At 41.3% G+C, this 25,300-nt stretch overlaps 3 protein-coding genes and 1 long non-coding RNA gene across 7 annotated transcripts; 3 read left to right on the forward strand and 1 right to left on the reverse strand.

Moving 5' to 3' along the window:
- Positions 1-883: 883 nt before the first annotated feature.
- LOC115681696 (beta-amyrin synthase) lies at positions 884-6,682 on the forward strand. The gene is made up of 17 exons (XM_030605723.2): positions 884-1,044; positions 1,254-1,535; positions 2,311-2,586; positions 2,695-2,892; positions 3,021-3,105; positions 3,398-3,564; positions 3,660-3,848; positions 3,958-4,071; positions 4,243-4,362; positions 4,471-4,593; positions 4,689-4,787; positions 5,000-5,056; positions 5,164-5,354; positions 5,436-5,613; positions 5,728-5,808; positions 5,922-6,005; positions 6,321-6,682. The coding sequence occupies exons 2-17, from the start codon at positions 1,335-1,337 to the stop codon at positions 6,441-6,443; spliced, it is 2,286 nt and encodes a 761-aa protein (XP_030461583.1). The 5' UTR covers positions 884-1,044; positions 1,254-1,334; the 3' UTR covers positions 6,444-6,682.
- Positions 6,683-6,832: 150 nt separating this feature from the next.
- LOC115681755 (U-box domain-containing protein 52-like) lies at positions 6,833-12,635 on the forward strand. Its single transcript, XM_056311579.1, has 9 exons — positions 6,833-7,674; positions 8,067-8,152; positions 8,492-8,613; positions 9,061-9,263; positions 9,346-9,391; positions 9,714-9,978; positions 10,681-10,782; positions 10,850-11,278; positions 11,752-12,635. The coding sequence occupies exons 1-9, from the start codon at positions 7,362-7,364 to the stop codon at positions 12,532-12,534; spliced, it is 2,349 nt and encodes a 782-aa protein (XP_056167554.1). The 5' UTR covers positions 6,833-7,361; the 3' UTR covers positions 12,535-12,635.
- A 2,620-nt stretch (positions 12,636-15,255) lies between these two features.
- Positions 15,256-20,498, forward strand: LOC115681633 (U-box domain-containing protein 34-like). 4 transcript variants are annotated; one of them, XM_056311224.1, is made up of 9 exons: positions 15,256-15,915; positions 16,063-16,196; positions 16,333-16,454; positions 16,996-17,198; positions 17,276-17,330; positions 17,678-17,966; positions 18,265-18,366; positions 18,438-18,866; positions 19,196-20,498. In XM_056311224.1, the coding sequence occupies exons 1-9, from the start codon at positions 15,735-15,737 to the stop codon at positions 20,219-20,221; spliced, it is 2,541 nt and encodes an 846-aa protein (XP_056167199.1). In that variant the 5' UTR covers positions 15,256-15,734; the 3' UTR covers positions 20,222-20,498. The 4 variants fall into 4 exon arrangements, with proteins under 4 accessions (XP_056167199.1, XP_056167200.1, XP_056167201.1 ...); XM_056311225.1 differs by having other exon boundaries at positions 17,282-17,330; XM_056311226.1 differs by lacking the exon at positions 16,996-17,198 and having other exon boundaries at positions 17,238-17,330.
- LOC130138123 (uncharacterized) lies at positions 19,522-20,936 on the reverse strand. Its single transcript, XR_008816532.1, has 3 exons — positions 20,739-20,936; positions 19,746-20,030; positions 19,522-19,651 (listed from the first exon to the last, which is right to left on the reverse strand). It is a non-coding gene; the product is annotated as an uncharacterized LOC130138123 (long non-coding RNA).
- Between the last annotated feature and the right edge of the window lie 4,364 nt (positions 20,937-25,300).

A 25,300-nucleotide genomic window follows, 5' to 3' on the forward strand; every position in this document is an offset into this window, starting at 1 on the left:
TTTTTCTGGTACGTGCTTTAAATGAGTGGGGGCGAGTCACGGGACAGGATGACAGAACGAAAGTTGCTTCGTTCCCACACACCTAGTCGCTGAGGGAAGCTTTATAGTGATTACACGTTTAGTCAAATCACCCGTCTGTGATCGAACGTGTTACTTTGTACACATGTCTTGTTCGTCGACTATACGATATCGATATGCAAAGTGATTGGACAGGGTCGTATTGGCCATGTTCGTCCCGCATCACCTGTGGCCCATTAAAATCTTGTACGGGGGTATTTTTTTTTTTCCTCCGACCATGCTTTCGATAGGCAAGTGGCAAGTTATAGATATCACAAGGTCGCGAATTTAATTAAATGAAAAGGAAGGTGATATGGTATTCCCAGATTAATTCACCGAGGTATTATCCGCTTTGGTCCGTCTTATAGCGAACCTCACGATTGTGTCTTTCAACGTACAAGTGGGCACCTTTTCAAGAGGTCACTCATCATGATAATGTTCCAGCACGGTTAACTTTGAAATTCAAAAGCTAAGTATTGCGGTTACGTTAAAATGCACCTCCAAGAGTTAATTTCATTTTTCACATATATATATCTTAAAATCGTTATCTGCCTATTCGTTGCACAGTTTGATTTATTCCTGCCCACTTCATTATCCTAAAGCCTGCTATGAGTCACTTCTTGTCCAGGTCCTTTCCGGCCCCGGCGACCACTCCTCGCCCTCGTCGGATTAATTCGTCACATGTGGTGTTCGAATATGATATATCACTTAATCAGGGACGAGAGAAAGTACGGCTCTTTCCGCGAGTAGCATATGTAACATTATTTAATTTTGTTGGGCAGATCTAGCGTTATTTTGCTTTTGTTCGGAAAACCCGAAATTATATTAAATGAGAGAAAGAAAGAGGAAGGAGCTAGCCGACCCAAGACGCGGGTATAAATGGAGGTCCCCTTTCTTCTCCTGGAGAACACACCAGCCCTTTGGTTTCGGAGAGAAAGCTCTATTCTTTTCTCATCAGCTCTCTCAAATCTCTCACGCACAGAAGAGGTAGATGTCTCTCTGTGTAACTGGTTCATGCTTTCCCTATGCTGGATTAAGATCACTGCGCGATGAGTTTCGATATCTCCATGCATGCAGATGGTGTTATAGTCTCAGAAAACGAACAGAGTTCATAAATATATAATGAACATGTTCACTGAGGAAATTCGATGTGCAGCAACTCATTAATTTTCTCTTTCTGTTTGCATAATCATCAGGAAGGACAATTCACGGGTGTCCGAATACAGAGAGTCGCGGTATAAACAGTTGAAGGAAGAGAGAAAAAGAGGAGGATCAGAATGTGGAGGCTGAAGATAGCAGAAGGAGAAGACGGTCCCTACTTGTACAGCACCAACAACTACGTGGGGAGGCAGATTTGGGAGTTCGACCCCGAGGCCGGCACCGCCGAGGAGCGCGCAGAGGTCGAGGCTGCTCGCCAGCACTTCTACGACAACCGCCACCAAGTCAAGCCCTGCGGTGACCTCCTCTGGCGCATGCAGGTACATAACATAATATCACACGCACCTAAACACACACCCAACACACTCCTCCACTTCCTTGTTTCCGTGTGCGTGGGGGAAAGAATTGTCTTCTACATTTTTTTCTGTCGACTTTAGAAATGAGGACGGCATTGAGACCCAGGCATGCAAAGAGGTACCGTACATTGCATACAAGTACGTACGTGTTGGACTCGACACGGATACGCAGAATCAGTTTTCGATCCCGTTAGCTCATCGTGCATCTAGTTCCAGCGACGTAGATAGCCTGATATTCGGTTGCTGCAGGGTCTCTACGTTTGAGGGAGAAGATCCATGGCCACGTTTCGAACAAGAATTGAAACACGTGCGATATATATTATATATGTCGATGCTGCTGAGGCTGTCGTGGTGGGCTTGAATAATGGGTGTGAAGGATACGAGGTTGGTCCACACGGATTGAAAAGGGAGGTTTGAACTTTTGGAGGGAGGTCAGCGAGGAGAGACAAGTAGCAGCCAGACATCTATCTCGGGTCAAAAAATTCAACCCAACCTTCGCCCGGCCACCGCACGCCCGACCACCATGGCTATGTCGTTTCCTCTTTGTGTTTTAATCGCGTTTTGAAAATGAGAAAAACACGCGCTCTCAAACACCCATTGGAATATCGCCCCACTCGCGCATTGTTTAGTACAGCATTTACCCTTGTTGCTTGTCGTATAGTTAAGAACTTGTTAACGTGTGGTAATACCAAGCGAGGGGCAATCTTAAGCTGACGTATGGTGCATGATTTCTGGGCAGTTCCTGAGGGAGAAGCAGTTCGAGCAGACGATCCCGCCGGTGAGGGTGGAGGATGGCGAGGAGATCACCTACGACAAGGCGTCCACCGCGCTGAGCCGGGCCGTCCACTTCTTCTCCGCCCTGCAGGCCAGCGACGGCCACTGGCCCGCCGAGAATGCCGGTCCTCTCTTCTTCCTCCCTCCCCTGGTCATGTGCGTCTACATCACCGGCCACCTCGACACCGTCTTCCCCGCTGAGCACCGCAAAGAGATTCTCCGCTACGTCTACAACCACCAGGTACGCTTTTCTCGCAAAAAGGACACCCGGATGGAGAAATAGCAGAGGAACTTCGAAACACTTCGACTTGAAACTCTCTGTTTATGTCTTGCATTAATTTTGTTGCAGAATGAAGACGGTGGGTGGGGCTTGCACATTGAAGGTCACAGCACCATGTTCTGCACCGTCCTGAGCTACATATGCATGCGCATACTTGGGGAAGGGCCTGATGGTGGCCTGGATAATGCTTGTACTCGGGCCAGGAAGTGGATTCATGACCATGGCGGGGTCACCTACATACCCTCCTGGGGCAAGACTTGGCTCTCGGTACTTTCTCACTTTTCCTTCATTAATCGTCAATAAAAAGTTCTCAAGAATTTTTCTGTGTTTGAGGGAATCATTTGTGTGACATTGTGCTTGTGCTTGTGTGTTGTTTTATCATGCACGCTCTGTAGATTCTCGGCGTTTTCGATTGGTCTGGAAGCAACCCAATGCCCCCCGAGTTCTGGATCTTGCCTTCATTCCTCCCCATGTATCCAGGTTTGTTTTCCCAGATTTTCTTGGTCTTGTCCTTGATGGTATTCTATAGTAGTCCTGTACATATAATTTCACACAGGTATTAAGACAAATTTGTTGGACTAATTTTCACGTTGGAACCGTGTGGAATTTTTGCTGCACCAACAAGAATATGGCATTGGCTTTTTAATGAAGTCGCCACTTTTCAAGAATTCCTCTTGAAAGATAGAAAGTTTCAACTTCTGTTTTGTGTAATTGCGTTTCTCCTTCGTTTCATGGATCTGTTGACTGAATTGTCCCATATTGAATGATGTAGCTAAAATGTGGTGCTACTGTCGGATGGTCTACATGCCCATGTCATACTTGTATGGGAAAAAATTCGTCGGCCCGATCACGCCTCTTGTTCAACAGTTGAGAGAAGAACTTCATACTCAACCCTACGACACAATTTGCTGGAGAAAAGTCCGCCATCTTTGTGCCAAGGCAAGTATCACTAGCTGGTCCAAAATATGGATTCAGAATCAGATAGTTTGCAAGTAAGCAAATTTTTAATGGAATGATTGGAATTGTTGCTGCAGGAGGATCTCTACTATCCCCATCCTTTAGTACAGGATCTGATGTGGGACAGTCTTTACATATTCACAGAGCCTTTTCTCAACCGTTGGCCATTTAATAAACTTAGAGAAAAGGCTCTTCAAGTGACGATGAAGCACATTCACTACGAAGATGAGAACAGTCGATATATCACAATTGGATGTGTAGAAAAGGTAATGAATACATACATTTAAACAGGAGAGAGAAATACATAAATCCCAAAATTTACACATCATGGGAAACAACACTGAGAATATATATTTTTGCTTTGGACCTGGACAGGTGTTATGCATGCTTGCTTGCTGGGTAGAAGACCCAGAAGGTGACTATTTCAAGAAGCATCTTGCTAGGATTCCGGATTACCTTTGGGTGGCTGAAGACGGAATGAAGATGCAGGTTAGTAGTAGTGTCACCGAACTATAACAGAATTGGGCTCAAATTTGAACTGATAAATACTTATCTGCATGTTTGAAAGATGGAAGTATTGTCATAATGATAAGATTGATTTAGTAAAGTGAGACCATCTAGAGGAAAGCTTAGTATGGTGTTTGGCTCATTCATACGCAGAGTTTTGGTAGCCAAGAGTGGGATACGGGCTTCGCCATCCAAGCTTTGCTTGCCAGTAATATGACTGAGGAGTTAGCACCAGTACTAGCTAGAGGACACGACTTCATTAAAAAATCTCAGGTTTGATTTTTTATTCTTGCGAGCATCTGCTTACCTCCAAACCTTTTCCTAGTTTCTTTTGCTTCCTCCCATAAGCTGAACTGCATCGATCTGTCAACAACATTCCAGGTCAAGGACAATCCTTCTGGTGATTTCAAAAGCATGCACCGTCATATTTCTAAAGGATCTTGGACATTTTCGGATCAAGATCATGGCTGGCAAGTCTCTGATTGCACTGCAGAGGGTCTGAAGGTAATACCGCTGTGAATACCTACACTGCATCCACAGGTTCAATCCATTCTTAAATTGCTCAGTTTCTCACCGAATCTCTTCTCCGGTGTATTCAGTGTTGCTTGCTTTTCTCAATGATGCCACCTGAAATTGTTGGTGAGAAGATGGAGCCAGAAAGATTGTACGATGCTGTCAATGTCTTACTTTCTCTACAAGTGAGTACACCATTTTTTTTCTTTCCTGAGCAAGACTTGAGAAAATATTTGAGCTATATAAGAAATATTGGCTAAACTCTGTATGCTCCATGCATCCCAAATTCATGTTGCTATTTAAGTCTTTCTTTGAGTTTCGTAACTTTTTTCAGATTCCCAAGTATGATTATATATTATAGTATCATCACATCAACCATTAATGTCACTTGTTCCAGAGTAAAAATGGCGGATTGGCAGCATGGGAACCTGCAGGAGCCCAGGAATGGCTAGAAGTAAGTATATAATAAATTTGTAGGAATTCCTGGACAGACCAAGACATGTTTCTTTGTCAATACATTACTAAATGAGGACATTATTTCTCATCATTTGTCGCTTGCAGCTCCTAAATCCGACAGAGTTCTTTGCGGACATCGTCGTTGAGCATGAATATGTTGAATGCACATCCTCAGCTATCCATGCTTTAGTTTTGTTCCGGAAGTTGTATCCCGGGCACAGGAAGAAGGAGATTGAGAATTTCATATTAAATGCCGTACCGTATCTGGAGAATATACAAAATCTAGATGGCTCGTGGTATGTTCATTTTCCATTAGGTATTTCTGAATATTTCGGATAAATTAAGGAAACAACTAACTAATTGAGCAATTTTTGCAGGTATGGGAACTGGGGAGTCTGTTTTACATACGGCTCATGGTTTGCTCTTGGAGGACTAGCAGCTGCAGGCAAGACGTACAGCAATTGTGCAGCTATGCGCAAAGGAGTCGCTTTTCTTCTACAAACACAGTTGCAGGATGGCGGGTGGGGAGAGAGCTATCTTTCTTGCCCAAAGAAGGTAATTTCTAGATGGACCTTCTACAGCATGTTCGGCTTTAGCTGTATTTGTTGCATTCTTTTCTGGCAACATGGAAAATCTTGAATTTTCTAATGGTCAAATCGGTCAATGTAGGAATACGTACCGCTTGAAGGAAACAGATCAAATTTGGTGCACACTGCTTGGGCTATGATGGGTCTAATTCACGCGGGGCAGGTCAGTGGATGATATAGTCGTTTGGGTCTCCATCACATTAACCATACTTTGGTGATAGTAAAAATCAATATACTATGTGATGTTTCTGACTTTGGTCCTTCGTCTACTATCAGGCGGAGAGGGATCCGACTCCCCTGCACCGTGCCGCAAAGCTGCTTATCAATTCACAAATGGAAGACGGTGATTATCCCCAACAGGTTTGTACCTTTCTATGACTTGATCTCATATAAGGTTAATATCTCAGGAAATAAAAGAGTGAGAGCCGCCAATATCCTTGGAAAGAACCAATCCATACAACTAGTAGAACCCAGAGATGATTTTTCCACGCATATTATCTTACAGACAGTTTGTTTAATTACTCGAAACAACGTCGGGAACTGGTTCAAATAATAAAAAACTGAACTAGAGAGAGAGAACTCAATCGTTAAGAATTGCTGTACAACAAAACAACATGATCGAAGCATGAACTATGCTTGCCATTATTGTTAATAGTCAATAATTTTGCATTGCAGGAAATCACCGGGGTTTTCATGAAGAACTGCATGTTACACTATGCCGCTTACAGGAACATATACCCATTGTGGGCTCTCGCGGAGTATCGTAGGCGGGTTCCTTTACCGTCAAAAGGCCTTTGAAGAAACAAGGCATACCAGCACAGCTTCCTTATTGAGGAAACGTAGATTTCATCAGCATAACAGAATTCAAAACCCATGTATGTGGTTTTTCTGGTATGATAGATCCGAAGGACTTGCGATCCTAGAGCAGAAGATCCAAGCTATGATGACGGTGTATCCATAGTTCATTGTAATGTAATATAAACTATTATTTGAAATAATGTAAATGATCAAATACAAGTTTTTACACGTTCTATCTACACTTTATGGGGCGCATTGGTGCATTTATACTTTTTCTATTCCTTTTTCTTCTGGTGTTGAGTAAAAATTGCGTCATTTTCCCCTTTCATTAAAACAGGGACTGAGACTATATTTCGCGGAAATTTGTTCATTTTGATTTCATTGCCCTCTTGACGATACACGAGGCAAGACAATTCTTCGATTTATCATATGCAAATGTAGCCCATTTGATCTGTATAATATGTTGGACGGTGCGGCTGATTTGTCGAGCCACGTCAATGGAATCGTGAGCTCCAACTGGGTCATTTTCTGTAAGCGGAACTGGCGATGCGGGATAATCCAGAAATTGAGTTAAGGTGCTGCATTATGTGCTAACCTAGAAGTACAAAGGGTGTTGTCGATTAAGATAGCAGGACGGCTAAATAACTGTTCTTAGATCCATTAACTTGCACACATACACAATATTGTATATTCTTATCCTGATGAACCAACTTAGTGATTAAGTTTTCTCTCATTGGCATTTGGTTTGACTAGCTTCAAAACAGGAAAGGTCCTCCTCAATTTAAGATATCTGAGAGAGAGAGAGAGAGGGTGAGAGATTAGAGGGGAGTCTCATCTTTATTTTCTCCCCTATTTTTAGCCACATTAACGTCTGGTACAAATTCTTCACTGATATGGGAGGAACAAAACAGCTACTGAATGTTTTTCACTTGTAGAAGAGAGAACCACCAGATTATATTGTTCAGAAGCTTTGGTCAAACACATTTCCGCAGTTATTGTTTCCTACAACCAAAAAGCAAAAGGAAAGAAGCATTGAGCTCTTGTCACAGAGAAGAAAGAATGTGGGTCGGAAAGAGTCATGTGGAGAAGAGAACCAGTGCCAGGAACGGATTAGTCGCCGTTGCCGTCGACAAGGACAAAGGCAGCCAATGTGCCATCCGATGGGCTGGCGATAATCTCCTCTCCAGGGGCCAAACTGTCATCCTCATTCATGTTCATGGCGACTCCTCTCGTATGTATATTATTTTCATTCGCATCTATTTCCTTCATGACCTATATATACATAGAGATCAAGATCATGTTTCAGTCTTGAACACGCTTCGCATCCTCGGTTTCCAGCCCGTCGCAAATACTTCATAAGCTCATCATCACGGTACATCATATCCAGATAGGCAAACACGAGGAATTTGACCGAGCAAAGCAAACTATTACATGAAATGCTAGCAATGTGATGTTATGTATCACCCTGCAGATTCCAAAAAGTGAAGAAGCCATACATGTGACTTGACTATTTCTCTTTTTGATTGGTTGCAGTCGCAGACCAACATCACCACCGCCGCCACCACCACCACCACCAACATCATCGTCACCATCACCATTCCACTTCCGACATTGCTCATGTAGTTTCATCCCCCCAACAGAAGCAGAACCTTGACAAGCCAACCAAGGACCTGTTTCTCACCTTCCATTGTTATTGCACTCGAAAAGATGTAAGTCAAAAAGCTCAATGTCCTTTCAATTATCAATATTTCAGATCATGTTGACAAGTGCCCCTTAAGGACTTGCTATGCTTGCCTGACAAGGAAAGTTTCAATTTCAAGGCACTAGTTACGCCCATTACCCCAAAAAGTTAGTTGTTTGGAAATTAAAAAAATTTTAGTTGGATTCTCAACGAGTACTTTTTTGTGGACAATTTCTAACAAAATCCTTATGTTTTTCCACCATCTTTCATATAGTGTTGTTTCACTCCTTCAACGTATATGTAGAATTCAGTTTCCACATTCCTCCCTTTCTTTCTGATTATTTACAGATTTAGTTACTTGAATCAGATACATAGCCTAGATGTTGTACTGGAAGACACAGACGTGGTCAGAGCACTTACTGACTATGTCTCTTATGCTGCAATTGAATCCTTGGTTCTTGGTGCTTCATCGCGGCATGGCTTCATCAGGTAACAACCTCCACTTGTTTCAAATAGAAATTTTGCAGGTCATGTCTTGCTTTGTCTCCTTTCTTACTTTTTTAAAAGCAAACGTACATACTTTTCTTAAGCTCTGCGAATAGTTTCACTTATAAACTCATATAGCAAGACTAACACTCGCATATAAACTAATTGAGGTATTTGACCTTTTATTTAAGTATTGGATTTACCAAACAGAGATGGCAAGTCCACTCGTACAAACAACATTCAGGAAGTGTTTGTGACACCAACTCCTCACGACTCAAAAAATACTCAAGGAAGAAATGGGTGCTTCACACAGTGATACACAACCTTCCTCTATGAAAGATTGTAATATATAGGAACAAGAGAATGAGATTTGCACATCATCCACAGCATACATGCTACAAACACTAGAGTTTGTGTAGATCTACCTAAATTGGTGATTTTTTACAACAGATTAAAGTCTTCTCATATCCCAAGCAGCGTCTCAAAAGGGGTACCGGATTTCTGCACCGTTTATGTCATCTCCAAGGGAAAGGTCTCTTCTGTGCAGCGAGCTTCTCGTCCAGCCCCTCATGCCTCCCCTCTTCTTGATCAAATACAGACCCACAAAGAGAAAACAGCCGGTTCTGAAAACCACTTGCAGAACAGTTTAAGAGGTTCATTTCTCTCCCCGATCACTTCAGATATGCTTCAGCGTTACAAGAATGTTAAACTGTTGAAGTGTTCTAATGGCTGCAGAAAGACCCCTACCTAGACCTCTCAGCAGGCAACACCAGTCCATCAAGTAAGTTTCAAAAATATTAAATCTTTATTTAATGCCAGCGAGAAAGATCGAACTACTCCAAGGAATATGGGGTTGTAGACAATATATATCCTAAGCAAGTGCAGTTCAAAGAAGAAAAATGATTAGTTAGAAGCATGATATATATATATATATATATATATATATATATTCTTGACTATTTTGGATGCGCATGCATGAATATGATTAGGGGTAGTAATGATGAGAGACGAGAGGCAGAGGATTGGTTGAGCATTGTCCCTGCAATTGTCACAGCTTCAGTTTCTTCGAATGTGCACTCACTTGGCAAGCGATAATGAAACAGGTCAACATGGGATAGAGGAAGGTCAACTGGATATGTAGCGGGAATAATGTCAGAACCGGATTCTGACATATCATTTGTCAGCTCGGGAAGGCCAAGTACAGAATGCTCGTCTTCCATGTTCTATGACCATAGTCCAAGGCTTTCCACCAGTCCTGATAGGTTCTCTGTTCATTCACTGCACAAGTTCGCCGACCTCAATTCTCTGCATGAATTTTCATCAGCTTCATATGACAGTGGACGGACATCAAGTACATCACATAACATGGTAATCTTTTCTCATTCTCAGACTTACAAGCATCTTCCATAATACAGGGTAATTAAATGCTTTTCCATGACAAGTTGGAAGTAATTTTATCTAATACGACTAAGTAAAGAGATGTCCACCTACCCTGAGATGGGTTCAAGAGTTATCAGCATGATGAGTACGCAGTCTTCTTTCGGATATATTATTCCAAAAAGTTTAAAGCATAGGAAATTGAGATATCATATCTTGGTTCCTTTCGTGCATATCTCAAACTAGTTTTTGACGTAATAGGCAATTTTCCTGTGCTCTTCAGTTGCAGAAACAGTCATAACTGTTAATTAGGCCGAACAAGAATCATCTTCTATTGTGAACAAGGAAGTGCCTTATATTAGAAGGCCATTCACATTGGTGTGTATGTGTTCAGCATGCAATTATTAATAGTATAAAACAAGGCAAGAGAATTCAATGACCAAATCTCAAATTGCATTCACACAAGGTAAACAAATGGCAAGTGTTAGTTGCCCATAGCCGAGTAAAAGATGATTAGAATAATGTCTGTTCTCCACAGGTATATATATATATTCTGTCACGGTTTTATGGTTTCTTGAAAAACCCAGATCTATCAAAGTAATGGCATGTTTCCATGAAAGATAATCATCGTACTACAAGTGAAATTCTTACATCATGACTTTCAACCTTTTTTTCCATGTTAAAATCATGCAGGATGAAGTCGAAGCTGAAATGAGGAGGCTGAAGTTAGAACTTAAGCAAACAATGGAACTGTATGGTACAGCATGCAAAGAAGCACTCACAGCAAAACAGAAGGTACTGAGAAGAGAAGTAAGTATTTCATGTGAAAATAGGGTTCTTGCTTAAACCGAACTAACTTCAGGAAATGGAGATGCATTGCTGGAGACTGGAAGAAGAGCGACGTCTTGAAGAGGCACGATTTGCTCAGGAAGCTGCATTCTCAATTGTAGAAAAGGAGAGAGCTAAATGCAAAGCAGCCATTGAAGCAGGCGACGCATCACAGAAGATAGCAGAATTGGAAGCGCTGAGGAGAGCCAATGTGGAAATGAAAGCCCTCAAAGATGCAGAAGAGATGAAGAAGGTCTTGGATTCATTAAATCACAGTCATGCAAGATGTAGGATGTACACCATCGAAGAGATTGAGGCTGCGACAAATTCCTTTGATGAGTCCTACAAGATTGGGGAGGGAGGTTATGGGCCAGTCTTCAAGTGTTACCTTGATCATACACCAGTCGCAGTTAAAGTTTTACGTCCAGATGCAGCTCATGGAAAATCACAGTTTCAGCAAGAGGTGAGAGAAAAGAATTGAAACGTTTTCTGAAGCCTTGCACAGCAGACTTTCTTGCTGACTTTGTAGCTCACAAATGTCACTGTTTATCATCAATTGAGGAACTGAGAACGTCATGGAAGTGCCGCTAAGTAAATGGCAGTCGAAGCAAACGTTGGACATCTAACTTCTGTTTAATTACAGCTGAAACATGATTGAGATACCTCAAAAATTCATTATTTGCATATATGTCCTGCCACAAACAAGTTGAATTAGACCTTATAGAAATTGAATACCGCCAATGAATCTATCTAAGTCACTGGGGATGAAGAATAGGGTATGCAATTCAGGATTCTTCCCATTCTTTCACTAGTGAGGCACAATTATTCAAGAGATTTTTCTTTTTCACAATTATTTTCTTGAAAAGAGGAAGCAAAATTGCAGTGACTTAAATCACATAATCATATTTAATCTGTCCATTGACCATGATGATGCAGGTGGAAGTACTTAGCCGCATAAGGCATCCCAACATGGTTCTCCTCTTAGGAGCCTGCCCTGAGCACGGGTGTCTTGTGTACGAGTTCATGGCCAACGGAAGCTTAGATGACCGTCTTTTCAGGCGAGGCAAATCTCCAGTTCTTTCTTGGCAACTTCGATTCCAAATTGCTGCAGAGGTAGCCACAGGCCTTATGTTTCTCCATCAGACAAAACCAGAGCCTCTAGTCCATCGAGACCTAAAACCGGGCAACATTTTGCTCAGTAACAACTACGTCAGCAAGATCAGCGATGTTGGATTGGCAAGGCTAGTTCCTCCTTCTGTTGCTGAAAACGTGACTCAGTACCGAATGACGTCGACTGCAGGAACCTTCTGCTATATCGATCCTGAATATCAACAAACTGGAATGCTTGCCGTAAAATCTGATGTATATTCTCTCGGAATCGTGCTTCTACAATTAATCACGGCAAAACCACCGATGGGTATCACTCATCACGTCAGCACATTTATAGAAAACGGGAACTTTTCGGAGATATTAGACCCTGACGTGCCTAATTGGCCTGTTGAGGAGGCCTTGTGCATAGCACAGCTAGCTCTGCAGTGTGCAGAGTTAAGACGAAAGGATCGGCCTGATCTTGGCACGGTGATTTTGCCAGAGCTTAACAGATTGAGAGATTTCGCTGAGAATATACAGAATGGCTCATTATTAGGTGGCGCCACCACCCCATCTCCCGATCACTCTCACATTTCCAATGCCCAGGTAAAAACAAATTCTCTTTACTAAAATCTGGAAACTGGCCCAAAACATGCCCCTCCCACTAAGATCTTTCCTTAAAGCACACTTCTAACATAATAAGAAGGCTTTACTTGTTTTATAAAATGGTGTGGCAGGAGGTGATAACCGGTACTTAGCTCGTGCATTCAGGAACCTCAAGGAGCCACTCCAACACTCTCCACAAAAACAGCTAGTTCGGTCAGAGTATAACTTTGTTATTACCGTCTTCATCATAGACACCATTTTAAGTTTTCTCAATTCTACATTGCTCCATGTCAGGAAGGTGCTAATCAATTGACAAATAGAAAACAGTGATTATTCCCAGCAGGTTTGGAACTTTCTGTAACTTTTTCTCCTGCTTTTCATATGAATGTAATTTCCTGTACTGTAGAACATAGGACGAATTTGATCATTTGGTGCCTAATCGGGAACCCAAAAGCATTACCTTACAACGAAACATATCCTGTCTTCTAAGCTTGAACTTTGCTCCCCAATATACTTAATTACGCTTTGCCTGCAGGATATCGATGAGCTTTCATAAAGTGTGTGTCGCATAGTGCTGTTTACTGGGGGGCGGATACTCGTGGGCTTCCCGGAGTGTTGTAGGCGGGTTCATCCATCACCAAGGACCTTCTGATGCAACAGAGTACATAGTCTTGTGTATACTGTCACTGTATATATTTGATGATCAGAAGGACCTGTCTTGTACCCATTGTATTTAAAGTTCACGGATTGGTGTGTGGATTAAAACACACGATGCTGGTTCGATTCTCTGCGCAACTAAGTACAAAACAATTCCATATTTAAGTTACCCTATTTTGTTGGTATGGTTAGATTCGGAAATCTAGGTATCATTCACTTATTAATTGGTCTTGATTTGACATTTTCGTAAGATTTTTGGATAGAAATGTGATGCAAATAATTACATTGTCGTTGAAAAGTAATATAGGGCTTAGTTTTTGTCACTAAAAGAAAGTCGAAGCAAAGATAGATCATTTCCATGTAGTATGGGGACCAAAAAGTGTAATTTGCTTTAGAGGTTTGTACATGTACGAGCCACGCGTCGATAACTCGGTACCAACTCGGCAATTTCGAGCAGATATTGAATGGAAATTGAACTGAAGGACTTAAATTGGCAAATGAAAATACTATCAAGATATGTAACCACGTAAAGTATGGGCTAATTCCAAAAAAACGCACTTGCATTACCTTGAGTGACAATTCCGGCCCGAACTTTTTTTATCTCAATAAAGAGCGCTAACTTTTACTCGAGTCTCAAATCCGGCTCTCGTGATGCGAAATTTTCTAATTGTTCGGGCCAAATTTAGAATTTAAGTGAAAGTTTCTGATTTTTTATCATACAAAAAAAAGTTCGGATCAGAATTGTCACTTAAAGTAAAGTTTGTGCTTTTTTTTTTAAATTAACCCTGTTAATTCCTCCGGGAGAAAAAGATGCAAAATTTCCCAAGAAAGAACAAATTCGCCTTCAAAAAGTTTTTTATGACAAAAACCAAGAAGTATATTTCTTGAGTGATGAAATAAGTAAATTATAAGTAACCAATTACTTAATCATATGGTTAATCTATAGTTTACCGAAGTTGGAAATCCTTTTTTCTGTGAGCAAAAAAGAAAAGGTTGAGCCACGCAGAGGTAACAAAATCCCAACTTTAATGTTTGTAAATTTTTATGTTGGTTTCATCTCGATAAGTTAGGTCAAACTTTTTCAAGATTGAAACCACAAATAAAAAATATATATATGTCTCAAACAGTTCGAAAAAAGATGCAATGAGATGATTAATTAATCACATATCTTAAAACCATACAAAAAAATCAAGTTTTATTTGCTTTAATATGTAGTCCTAAGCTTTCACTCGATATTCAATGCTGTCCTTAAGAGTTTTCTTCATTCAATTTCGTCCCTGAACTTTTTAATTTTTCCTAAATGTAGTCCTTCTATCATAACTTAAAGAAGTTTGCTGACGGGGTCGTTGAAGTTACCGACTTTTCATTTTTTGTTCAGTTGCGTACATGGACTTGTTTGTCAGTTGAGTTTAGTCCTCAACATATCATTTTTGGTCCTCTTTCTAACAAATTTCGCTTGAGCATCGCGATGGTCATCAAACGTTTCGCACGATAAGCCTAGATGGCTGTCATTAGAACTAATAATTTTTCGTACAAACCCTTGGCAAAACGTACACACGGTACGTATTGATGTGTTCATATTAGACTTAATCGCGTTTGCGTCATAAGCTGGTCAATCAATTTATTCTCGGACAATAAAAAGTCAGGTCTGAATTGACAATTCAAAACGATCCTTGTACCGGCATGAAACATATGTTGGGTACATTTAAAAGTAATTGCAACATGTAACTACACAGATGAGCCTTTTATATAGAAGAGATCACATCTTAAATGTTTCATGTTGTCAACCTATCTGTTTAGGCTTTAACATAATGATATAATCAATGAGAATTTGTATAGGGACTAAACCTAAATTTGACACGACGCAAATGAGGGAGAAAAACAACCGTTCGGCAGACCAAATTGAACAAATAAATAGAGTATAGGGACGAAATTGAATAAAAATTAATGACAAGTCCTAAAGTAAACGGAATATCCATCAACATTAGCAGATTTCACCAACGATTATAATGAAAAGATCGCATTGAACTGAATTTTCAAAAGTACAAAAACGGCATCGAACAAAAAGAAGTTCGGGGATGATATTGAATAACAAGCAAAAGTTCAAAGTCTGTCGTCACTTCCATAATAATTTTTATATAGAAATTCAAGGCACATAATCCTACTGTCAAAATATGCAATGCAAAGCAAAGCAAATCATGGTTTAACTTCCAACGTTTTTCTTTCCTTCGGCCTGAGCTGAACTTCCAACTTGGGCTACATATCAAGAGAAGAAAATCAGAGAGAGAGAGAGAGAGAGAGATTACAGGAGAGTCTCATATTTCGGTCTCCTCTTAGCTATTTTTAATGACTGATGCTCGATGCTTTCGTGCACAAGACGAGGGAACAAAACAGGAAAGCAAACAAACAACCTTTGACATCTGAAGAAGAGAAAATAGCGGGTACACCTTTTTAGGAGGGAGCTCCGATCATCAAACACAGTCCCAGGTTTTGTTGTCACCCACCCAAGAATCAATCTGCTTGATCCTACATTGCCACAGAGAAGAGAAGAGAGAAAGAGAGAGAGAATGTGGGTTGGAAAGAGTCATGTGGAGAAGAAAGCCGCGATGAGGAATGGATTGGTCGCCGTCGCCATCGACAGCGACAAAGGCAGCCAATACGCCATCCGGTGGGCTGCCGATAATATCCTCTCCAAAGGCCAAACCGTCATCCTCATCCATGTGCACCACAACTCCGCCTCCGCTTCCTGTACGTTGCCATATTATATTCTGCAGATCTCTCTCTTTCTAAGTAGCTTGCCGATTGCCATTTTCGAAGCTATGATATGTCATGATGCCTCGTGGAAATAGGTAACCCATACATTTAACTTTCTCTCCCACTCTTCGGTGGATGCAGCACCACGACACCATCGCAATTATGACCACCACACGAATTCCAGTATTGAAGGCCCGGCGCCACACAAGCAGGAGTTGCAAAAGTTAAACAAGGACCTGTTCCTCACCTTCCATTGTTATTGCACTCGAAAAGATGTATGCATCTAATGATGAAGTCTATGCCCTTCAATACTGCAATTTTCCCACCATCTTTCATAAGCAAAACATGCATGATGCAACATTCTTTGCCTCATTTATTACTTACATTCACAAATTCAGTAACTTGGATCAGATACATTGCCTAGATGTCATACTGGAGGACCTGGATGTGGCCAGAGCAATTACAGAATACGTCTCTTACGCCGGGATAGAGCTCTTGGTTCTCGGTGCTTCGCATCGTCATGGATTCATCAGGTGGCATCTTCTATCCTCTAAAATTCTGCCTTTTTTCCTTTTCTAATTTTTCTCTTACGTCTTGGGCATCTCATTACAAATGAAGCTGTACGTGAGACCGAACCATCCGTGATACGTCCTTTGAAGTCGGTCATAGAGCATCTTTTTCGCTTTCAAATTCGCTAGTCATGTCTTGTTCCTATTTTTTTGCACTAGCTCTACAAAGATTTCAAACTATTCAACACAACATTCCTGTGACAAAACCTCAGAAGCGAATCACATGATATGAGGAATAAAACAGAAATGAAATAAGGCACTACTGAAGAATCGAAAAGCTCTTCACTCAATCAAACAAAGATAGTCAAAAATAATAGTTTACAAACATTAAGCGGAATGATCTTCACGCCAACTCCCAAGGACAACAACTCGGGAAGATATGCGTGCTTTACACTGTGTGTGAACCTGGCTCTACGAAAAAACATTATAAAGAGGACAATCAAACTTGCACTCTGCAATATGAGTACTTCAAACAGGCCTAAACTTCTTGGCTTTTCTTGAATAGATTAAAGCATTCAAACATCCCAAGCAGTGTTTCAAAAGGGGCACCAGATTTCTGCACGGTTTATGTTGTCTCCAAAGGAAAGGTCTCTTCCGTGCGGAATGCTTCTCGTCCGTCTCCTTATGCCTCCCCTCTTCTCGAACAAATACAGAACCTTAACAAACAGACCGCCGGTTCTGAAAAACACTTGCAGAACAGTTTAAAAGGTTCGTTTATCTCACCAACCACTTCCGTTATTGCTTCAGTATGGCAAAAATGTTAAACTGTTGGAGCCTTCTATTAGTTGCAGATCAAACTTCAATCAAGTCTGCTCTTGCCATGCCCAATGAGTCCATCAGGTAAGTCGTGAAATCTTAGACTATTTCCAGAAAGAGTGCATATTTTTCTTTTTTTTGGTCGAATGCATATGGGGGTTTCAAATGCTTATAGTCTATAGACAGTTCAATTTATGAAGAGACGAATGTTTGGCAAGAAGAAGTGCCTTTTTTTCCCGATAAGTGCCTATCCAGTCTATCCTAGATGCATGTCAAGTCGGATATTAGGTACATATCGTTGCGAGTCTCGTGACTTGTGAGAGCAGGGGAAGAGGGAGGATAGGTCGAGTACTCTCATTGTGGTCATGTCACGCTGCTGGTTTTATAAGTTTAGACTCATTCAATGAGTTCAATGCAAAAAAATGAAACAGGTCGGCATTGGACAAAGGAAGAGGTTCATCAGCATATGCAGCAGGGATGATGCCAGAAGTAGACACTGACATATCGTTCATCAGCTCTGGAAGATCAAGCACAGATCAATCATCCTCTATGCTCTATGACCGAATGGACTCCATCTACCCCGCGCGGCTCTCCACCAGCCCAGATAGGTCATCCATTCATTCACTGCAGAGATTTATTGATTTCGGTTCATCATATGAATTGTCACCGATCTCACAAGAGAGTGGACGAACATCGTGCTCGTTCTCATCACAGAACCTGGTAATGTTTTCTTTTTCTAAGACATTTCTTCAACGTACAAACAGCAGTTTCAATGTTCTAAAACTAACCAAGAGATATTTCCTGCGGTCTGGAAAGTGCTTGAGACCTACCAGCATCACTATCTTACCTCATATTTGTCATCAGAATGTTTCCAAAAAGTTTAAAGTATGTACGCATTGCCTGAAAGAATACTAGATTTTTTTTTTTACTCACACACAAGAATACTAATTGCATGAGTGAAATATCAAGAATTAATAAATGACTTCAGACTTCCACGTTCTCTGTACAAAATACACAGGATGATGCAGAAGTTGAAATGAGGAGGTTAAAGTTAGAATTGAAGCAAACAATGGAGATGTACAGTACAGCATGCAAGGAGGCACTGGTGGCAAAACAGAAGGTATGGATGATCACCATGTACTTCAATTATACATATGTAAACAGCGATTGTTTAAATTGAGTTAACTTCAGGCAATGGAACTGCAACGCTGGAGATACGAAGAAGAGCGGAGACTGGATGAGGCGCAACATGCTAAGGAAAATGCACTGTCAATTGCAGAGAAGGAAAGAGTTAAGTACAAAGCAGCCCTTGAACAAGCAGAGTCAGCACAAAGAATTGCAGAGCTGGAAGCACAAAGGAGACTGAATGCAGAAATGAAAGCCCTCAGAGAGGCAGAAGAGATAAAGAAGGTATTGGATGAACTGCAGCACAGCGATGCAAGATACAGGCGATACACAATTGAAGAGATTGAAGCTGCAACCAATTTCTTTGCTGAGTCTCACAAGGTTGGCGAGGGAGGTTACGGCCCAGTGTTCAAGTGTTACCTAGATCATACACCGGTTGCAGTTAAAGTTTTACGTCCAGATGCAGCTCAAGGAAGGTCGCAGTTTCAACAAGAGGTATGGGAGAGACGAGGATTTTACATTTAGATTCTTGCACATCTTCCTTCTTGGTGGCCTTTTTAATTCAACAAAAAGCTTACTATTGCTTGCATCTGTCTTCTCTTCACAGCAAATCTATCAGTCAAAGAACTAAAGAGATCTGAGCAAAGCCAAAGCAATAGTTCCATAAGACAAAGTAAAACACAGTTAAAGCATGAGTCATGTGGCCCATCTTTAGGTGTTAATTAAATGATCTAAGACATGGACAGACATATTGTTGACATATATACGTATAATGATTGCAAAGAATAGCGAACATAATCTGTCCCTTAATCATGGTGATGCAGGTGGAAGTACTTAGCCGCATAAGGCATCCCAACATGGTGCTTCTCTTGGGAGCCTGCCCAGAGTACGGGTGTCTAGTGTACGAGTACATGGCCAACGGAAGCTTAGAGGAACGTCTTTTCCAGCGACGCAAGTCACCCGTTCTGTCTTGGCAAATTAGATTCAAAATTGCTGCAGAGATAGCCACAGGCCTCCTGTTCCTCCATCAGACAAAGCCAGAGCCTCTAGTCCATCGTGACCTCAAACCCGGCAACATTTTGCTCGATTACAACTATATCAGCAAAATTAGCGACGTTGGATTGGCTAGGCTGGTTCCTCCTTCAGTTGCTGAAACTGTAACACAGTACCGAATGACATCGACCGCAGGCACTTTCTGCTACATCGATCCGGAGTATCAGCAAACAGGGATGCTAGGCGTGAAATCTGACGTATATTCTTTCGGAATCGTGCTTCTGCAACTAATCACGGCAAAATCACCGATGGGCATCACTCACCACATCAGCAAGTCCATAGAGAAAGGAAACTTCTCAGAGATGCTAGACCCCGAAGTACCTGACTGGCCCGTTGAGGAGGCCTTGTCCCTCGCACAGATAGCTCTCCAATGTGCTGAGATGAGACGGAAGGACCGGCCGGATCTCGGCAAGGTTGTTTTGCCAGAGCTCAACAAGTTGAGAGATTTTGCTGAAGAGAACTTGCAGCACTGCTCGATATTGGGTGGCAGTGCACTGCCATCCCCTCATCACTCTCACATTTCCACAGCTCAGGTAAGCCAAAGTCTCTTCACTAACATCTGGAACTTGGAATATAAACCCCTTTTCAGTCTTCACTCAAATCATCCTGTTAATCTAACAAAGAAACAGTTGATCAGCTACAGCTATAAGTATCAGAATTATGTGATCGTGAATCGAGACGGAGTCATAAGTTTTTGTTGGATGTTCGTGGTGCAGGAGGTGATGAGCGACCCGCTAGTAGTACAGTCGGGGAGCTCAAGGAGCTACTCCAGCACTTCAGCCAAAACAACCACCTGATTCGAGAAATGCAAGTAATCTATTCGCTTTGCGGTTTATTAGCACAGGCGGAGCCAGACCAGTTTACTACATTGCCTTGTTGCAGTAGGTGTGCACATCCACAAGTCCATATTTTAGAAGAATCAACTTTGGGGAACGCAAAATGTTGAATTTAGGACATGAGAAAATTAGGAGTTAGGAAGTCGGCGAACTTAAGAAAAAATTCCAATTTTGGTCCAGCAATTTCCACCGTACAAATGACTGACAAACTAATATACAGAACTGTGATTGTTCCTGATTTTGGTCTCCCCTCATTTTTCTTCTCTGAAGAAAGCAAACAATCATTCATTTGGAGGGAAAGAGAAAGAGCTTGCGCTTGCACATAGTACATGGTAGACCAAGAATCTCAACAAGTGGGGGCGAATTGAGCGAATACAAAAGCCCATCGAATCCTTCATAGCATAGACTAAGAAGACTGCGATGAATCAACCGCCAATGGTGTAAACCGGCGCTGATGAAAAAAGACCCCACGACCCACCGCGCGTGTACCAGGTCTTGATCATTGATCCGCCCCTTCTTCACCGTCGTCTCCTCGTACCCCTTACACTTCCGGCTACCACGGGGTCCGGGAGATCTTTCAACTACAACTTATATTTTTTTTTGGATCTTATGGTTGCGTCGTCGCATCAACTAACATTGGATATAGGCCTCAGGAATGGTGGATGACATGCCTAGGGCCAATTTTTACCGGATCTGCGCTAGAAATAATGCTCGTAAAGCTTCGAATAAGGGTATCTTATAATGCTCTCACTTTCCAAACCAACAATGAAAGTTTGATCTATCTTTAGATTTCATGCTCCTCTGGTTTGCTCGTTTCGGCCAAAAAAATATATGTTTTGGTACAATAGCAAGACCCCCGGAAATCTGTTTGAGATGTCAAAATGCGTAGTAAAAAGTATAAAGTACAAGTAGACCTGTCAAATTGGATCATAAATTCATTTCTTAATCCATATTTAATGGGTTGGGTTGTTATAGGGGTCAGATATAATCACTAAATGGGCCATAAATGGGTTTAAAATGATAAAGCCTAAAATAATATGAGTGTTAAATGGGTAAATAAATTGCTTAGACTCAATCCATCTCTATAACTCTCTTTTGCTTTCACTTGATCTCGCGCTCGCTCCTCGCTCTCATTTCAGTTTTGATATGAGTTTTCCTAGATTTAGTTAAATATAGAAGCATTTTAGTAATATGGATCTGGTTGAGTCAGGTATCAGTCGATAGATTTGCATTACATAAAAATGAGTGAAAACGGATTAAGTGGGTCAATTTAGATCAGACTATTTTCGATCCGATCCACCCTTTTTACAGTTCTAAGTACAAGTAAATCCAAACAATCCCTGTCAGAGAGGCTGCCTTTAGGTGCTTTCACTCTAGTTTTCCTTGTATATACGTTGTCTGGTCTAGCTAGGGAGAATTGGATTTTTCTCTTTCCTAGCAAAGAGAGACCCGCTAAACTTTTCTATCAATGCAAGTCCAACGATAACTACTATGATATAGGGCTGCGTTTGATAACCCGGATTTGAATCCGGATAAAATAACAAATTATTTAATTCAGTGTTTGGTGACGTTCTCCGGACCGGATAAACCCGGATACCAAGAGAGTTTGAAGAGAACATCTTACTACACCATGAGTGAAAATAGCCAAGTAAAAATTTCTGCTCCGCCAGTAGATGTCATAGTGTGAACCATGTGTTTTATTAGGCATTAATATGCCCATGTCACGGATGATATTACTTTGCTTGTCTTTTCTTTTCCCTTATACCTATAAAAGGCATCGTTTATAATAGAATGGGCAAGACTAGCCTCCAGAAACAAAATTGTGTGTTTGAGCGCATGCAAAGCTAAATCTCTTTTCTTCTCTTCAAAGTTATGTCTAGTATTAGAGATTTTAGAATGGTAAGATAGCATCTTATCTTCGTAGTATCCTCTGCACTCGCCTTGATGAGGATCTTATGCATCAAAAACTGAGGCCGGAAGATCTTATGTTTGGAATGAGGGTTTAACTGGATGCTAAAAGTCAGTCTCGGACAGGGTAAGGCTAATAGAGACGCGCGAGGTGACTGAATTGTTGAATGAGTCAATGTTTGAATTTGTCAATGTTCTACATGGTCGATAAGCTGGAGAATGTTTCTGTTGCTATTCTTCAGGAGTTTGTTGCAGCACGTTGCTGCACACTAGTGAGTCTCTTCTGTTGCTATTTTTAGGCTATGTTTTAGTTGTTTCCATTGTTGCTCTGTTTATATAAAGAGCTTGTGTCAGATGAAGTAGGTGGTTACGGGCAATAAAGCATTCGTTTTCTCCTATGTTTATTTTCTTCTGAGTCATGTGACTTTTATTTAACAGTGGTATCAGAGCCACAAAAGAAACGTGAGTGTGTTGAGTGTTCAAAAGGAGAGTCTTGAGTGTTCAAACACGTGAGGAAAGAGAGTCTTGGACAGTAGCTTCAGTTGTAGCAGCAACCCGTGAGTGAGTAGATTATTTTTTGCTTACAGCAGTAGCAGTGGTTCTTCTTTGCAGCAGAAGTGATGGCGACAGAGAATTTTGTACAACACTCTACACCTCGTTTTGATGGTCATTATGACCATTGGAGTATGTTGATGGAGAATTTCCTCAAGTCTAAGGAGTATTGGGACGTTGTTTCTTCTGGAATTGCAGAACTAGAAGGAGCAACTTTGATAGTAGCATAACGAACAGCTCTTGAAATGGCAAAGCTGAAGGACCTCAAAGCAGAGAACTACTTGTTTCAAGCAATAGACAGGTCCATCATGGAGACAATCCTTTGCAATGATACTTCCAAGCAAATATGGGATTCCATGAAGAAGAAGTATCAAGGCTCTGCAAGGGCAAAGAGGCAACAACTACAAGCTTTTTGTACGGACTTCGAAACACTACGAATGAAGTCAGGGGAGTTAGTCACAGATTATTTTTCAAGAACGATGGCAATCGTCAATAAGATACAAATCCACGGTGACAAGACGGAGGACGTCACCATTGTTGAAAAAATTCTTCGATCCTTGACACCAAAATTCAATTTTGCTGTCTGTGCCATAGAAGAAGCTAAGGATATTGAAGAACTTTCAATTGATGAACTGCAAGGTTCTTTATTGGTTCATGAACAGAAACTCCGACACCAAGATATAGAAGAACAAGCCTTGAAGACCTCTACTAATTTTCGTCATTCTTCAGCAATAAGAATGAAATGGTAGAGGGAGAGGCAGAGGATTCCACCAACGCAGCAGCACCATCAATCCAAGAATTGAAGGCTCCTCCTCTGATGATGCACGAAGTAGAGGTCGAGGATGGTATCCAACTAGCTTCAAGCCAAAACCAACAGACAAATCTAAAGTTGAATGCTTTAGATGCCACAAGTATGGACACTACAAGTCTGAATGTAGAACCAATCTCAGTCGACATGTGGAAGAAACAAATTTTGCTGCAGCAAATGAAGAAGAAGGAGAGACGCTCCTAATGGCATGTTGAGAGAAAGAGATGTCTTCACCAAATTTATGGTACCTTGACCCTGGCTGTAGCAATCATATGTGTGGCAAAAAGGAGGCATTTTCTTCAATCGATGATACCCACCGCACCAAAGTGAAGCTTGGGGATGATTCTACCATTTCAGTCATGGGAAAAGGTGCTGTTCAAATCTCTTCAAAAAGGAAAACGCAAACCATGAATGATGTTTTCTATGTTCATAAATTGAAGACAAACCTCATGAGTGCCGGCCAATTACTTGAGAAGGGGTATGAAATTGTATTTAAAGGTGGAGTTTGCAAGATTTATGATCAGCAGCAGAACTTGCTTGTTCAAGTTGATATGACACCAAACAAAATGTTTCCTCTTCATCTTCATGATTCTGCTCCTGCTTGCTACACGGCAAAATTAAAGGAGGAAGCATGGATTTGGCATTTCAGATATGGGCATCTTAATTTTGGTGGCTTGCGAACACTACACCAAAAGCAGACGGTGAAGGGACTTCCTCCAATCACAATCCCATCAGGAGTTTGGGAAGATTGTGTTGTCAGCAAACAACATTGAGCTCAGTTTCCACAAGGCAAGGCGTGGAGGGCTAAGAAGCAGCTTGAGCTGATTCATTCAAATCTTTGCGGTCCAATCTCACCAATTTCTAATGGAGGTAAACGATATCTGATCACATTCATTGATGATTTTCAGTCGAAAGGTGTGGGCATATTTCTTGCAAGAAAAATCTGAAGCTTTTGAAGCATTCAAGAATTTCAAAAGTCTTGTCGAAAAGGAAAGTGGCAATCAAATCAAAGTTCTTCATACTGATCGTGGAGGAGAGTACAAGTCTCTTGAGTTTGATGATTTTTGTACGAAGCATGGAATTCGTAGGCAACTTACTGCAGCATATACACCACAACAAAATGGTGTATGTGAGAGGAAGAATCGAACCATCCTGAACATGGTTCGAAGTCTACTGCGAAGAAGTGGAATTCCAAAGAAGTTGTGGCCAGAGGCAATAAATTGGAGTGTCCATCTCTTGAACAGAAGCCCCACACTTGCTGTTCATGACTCATAAAGAAGCTTGGAATGGTCGAAGGCCAACGGTTGATTACTTCAAAATTTTTGGGTGTATTGCATATGCCCACGTTCCAGATCAGAAAAGGAAAAAGCATGACGATAAGGAAGTAAGATGTGTCTTTCTTGGTGTAAGTGATCAAACAAAAGCTTACAAACTCTGTGATCCTATGACCAAGAAGATTATAATCAGCCATGATGTAGTGTTTGATGAAGAAATGTTCTGGCCTTGGAATGATCAAGCTAAAGGTGTTGCACCAATTGCAGTTGATTTTGAAGAAATTGGCAAGGAAGACCAACAACGCAATTCGGCCTCAACTAGTAACAATTCTGACCCTATTGAAGAGAAGGACCAGCAGCCCAATTCCGAAGCTACTGCAACACATGGTGCACGCCCCCAACGTCACCTACAAAGGCCAGCATGGATGAGAGATTATGAGGTGTCCGGAGTTTATCAAAGTGAATACCCATTAACTCATTTTGCTTTGTTTGCATATA

The sequence above is a fragment of the Syzygium oleosum genome, unplaced genomic scaffold (genome assembly GCF_021117445.2).
Source record: "Syzygium oleosum isolate NSW1041296 unplaced genomic scaffold, Sole_v2.1 Sole_v2.05, whole genome shotgun sequence".
In the NCBI taxonomy this organism is placed as follows: Eukaryota; Viridiplantae; Streptophyta; class Magnoliopsida; order Myrtales; family Myrtaceae; genus Syzygium; species Syzygium oleosum.

Excerpts from the sequence above, each read along its gene's own strand:
- LOC115681696 (XM_030605723.2), top strand. The coding sequence starts at position 1,335 with ATGTGGAGGCTGAAGATAGCAGAAGGAGAAGACGGTCCCTACTTGTAC. Across the intron at positions 5,057-5,163 it reads GAGCCCAGGAATGGCTAGAA|CTCCTAAATCCGACAGAGTT; the intron begins GTAAGTATATAA and ends TGTCGCTTGCAG. Across the intron at positions 6,006-6,320 it reads ACGGTGATTATCCCCAACAG|GAAATCACCGGGGTTTTCAT; the intron begins GTTTGTACCTTT and ends TTTGCATTGCAG.
- LOC115681755 (XM_056311579.1), top strand. The coding sequence starts at position 7,362 with ATGTTTTTCACTTGTAGAAGAGAGAACCACCAGATTATATTGTTCAGA. Across the intron at positions 7,675-8,066 it reads TGTTCATGGCGACTCCTCTC|TTTCATCCCCCCAACAGAAG; the intron begins GTATGTATATTA and ends TTGCTCATGTAG. Across the intron at positions 9,392-9,713 it reads AGGCAACACCAGTCCATCAA|GTCAACATGGGATAGAGGAA; the intron begins GTAAGTTTCAAA and ends ATAATGAAACAG.
- LOC115681633 (XM_056311224.1), top strand. The coding sequence starts at position 15,735 with ATGTGGGTTGGAAAGAGTCATGTGGAGAAGAAAGCCGCGATGAGGAAT. Across the intron at positions 16,455-16,995 it reads CATCGTCATGGATTCATCAG|ATTAAAGCATTCAAACATCC; the intron begins GTGGCATCTTCT and ends TTTCTTGAATAG. Across the intron at positions 18,367-18,437 it reads CACTGGTGGCAAAACAGAAG|GCAATGGAACTGCAACGCTG; the intron begins GTATGGATGATC and ends AGTTAACTTCAG.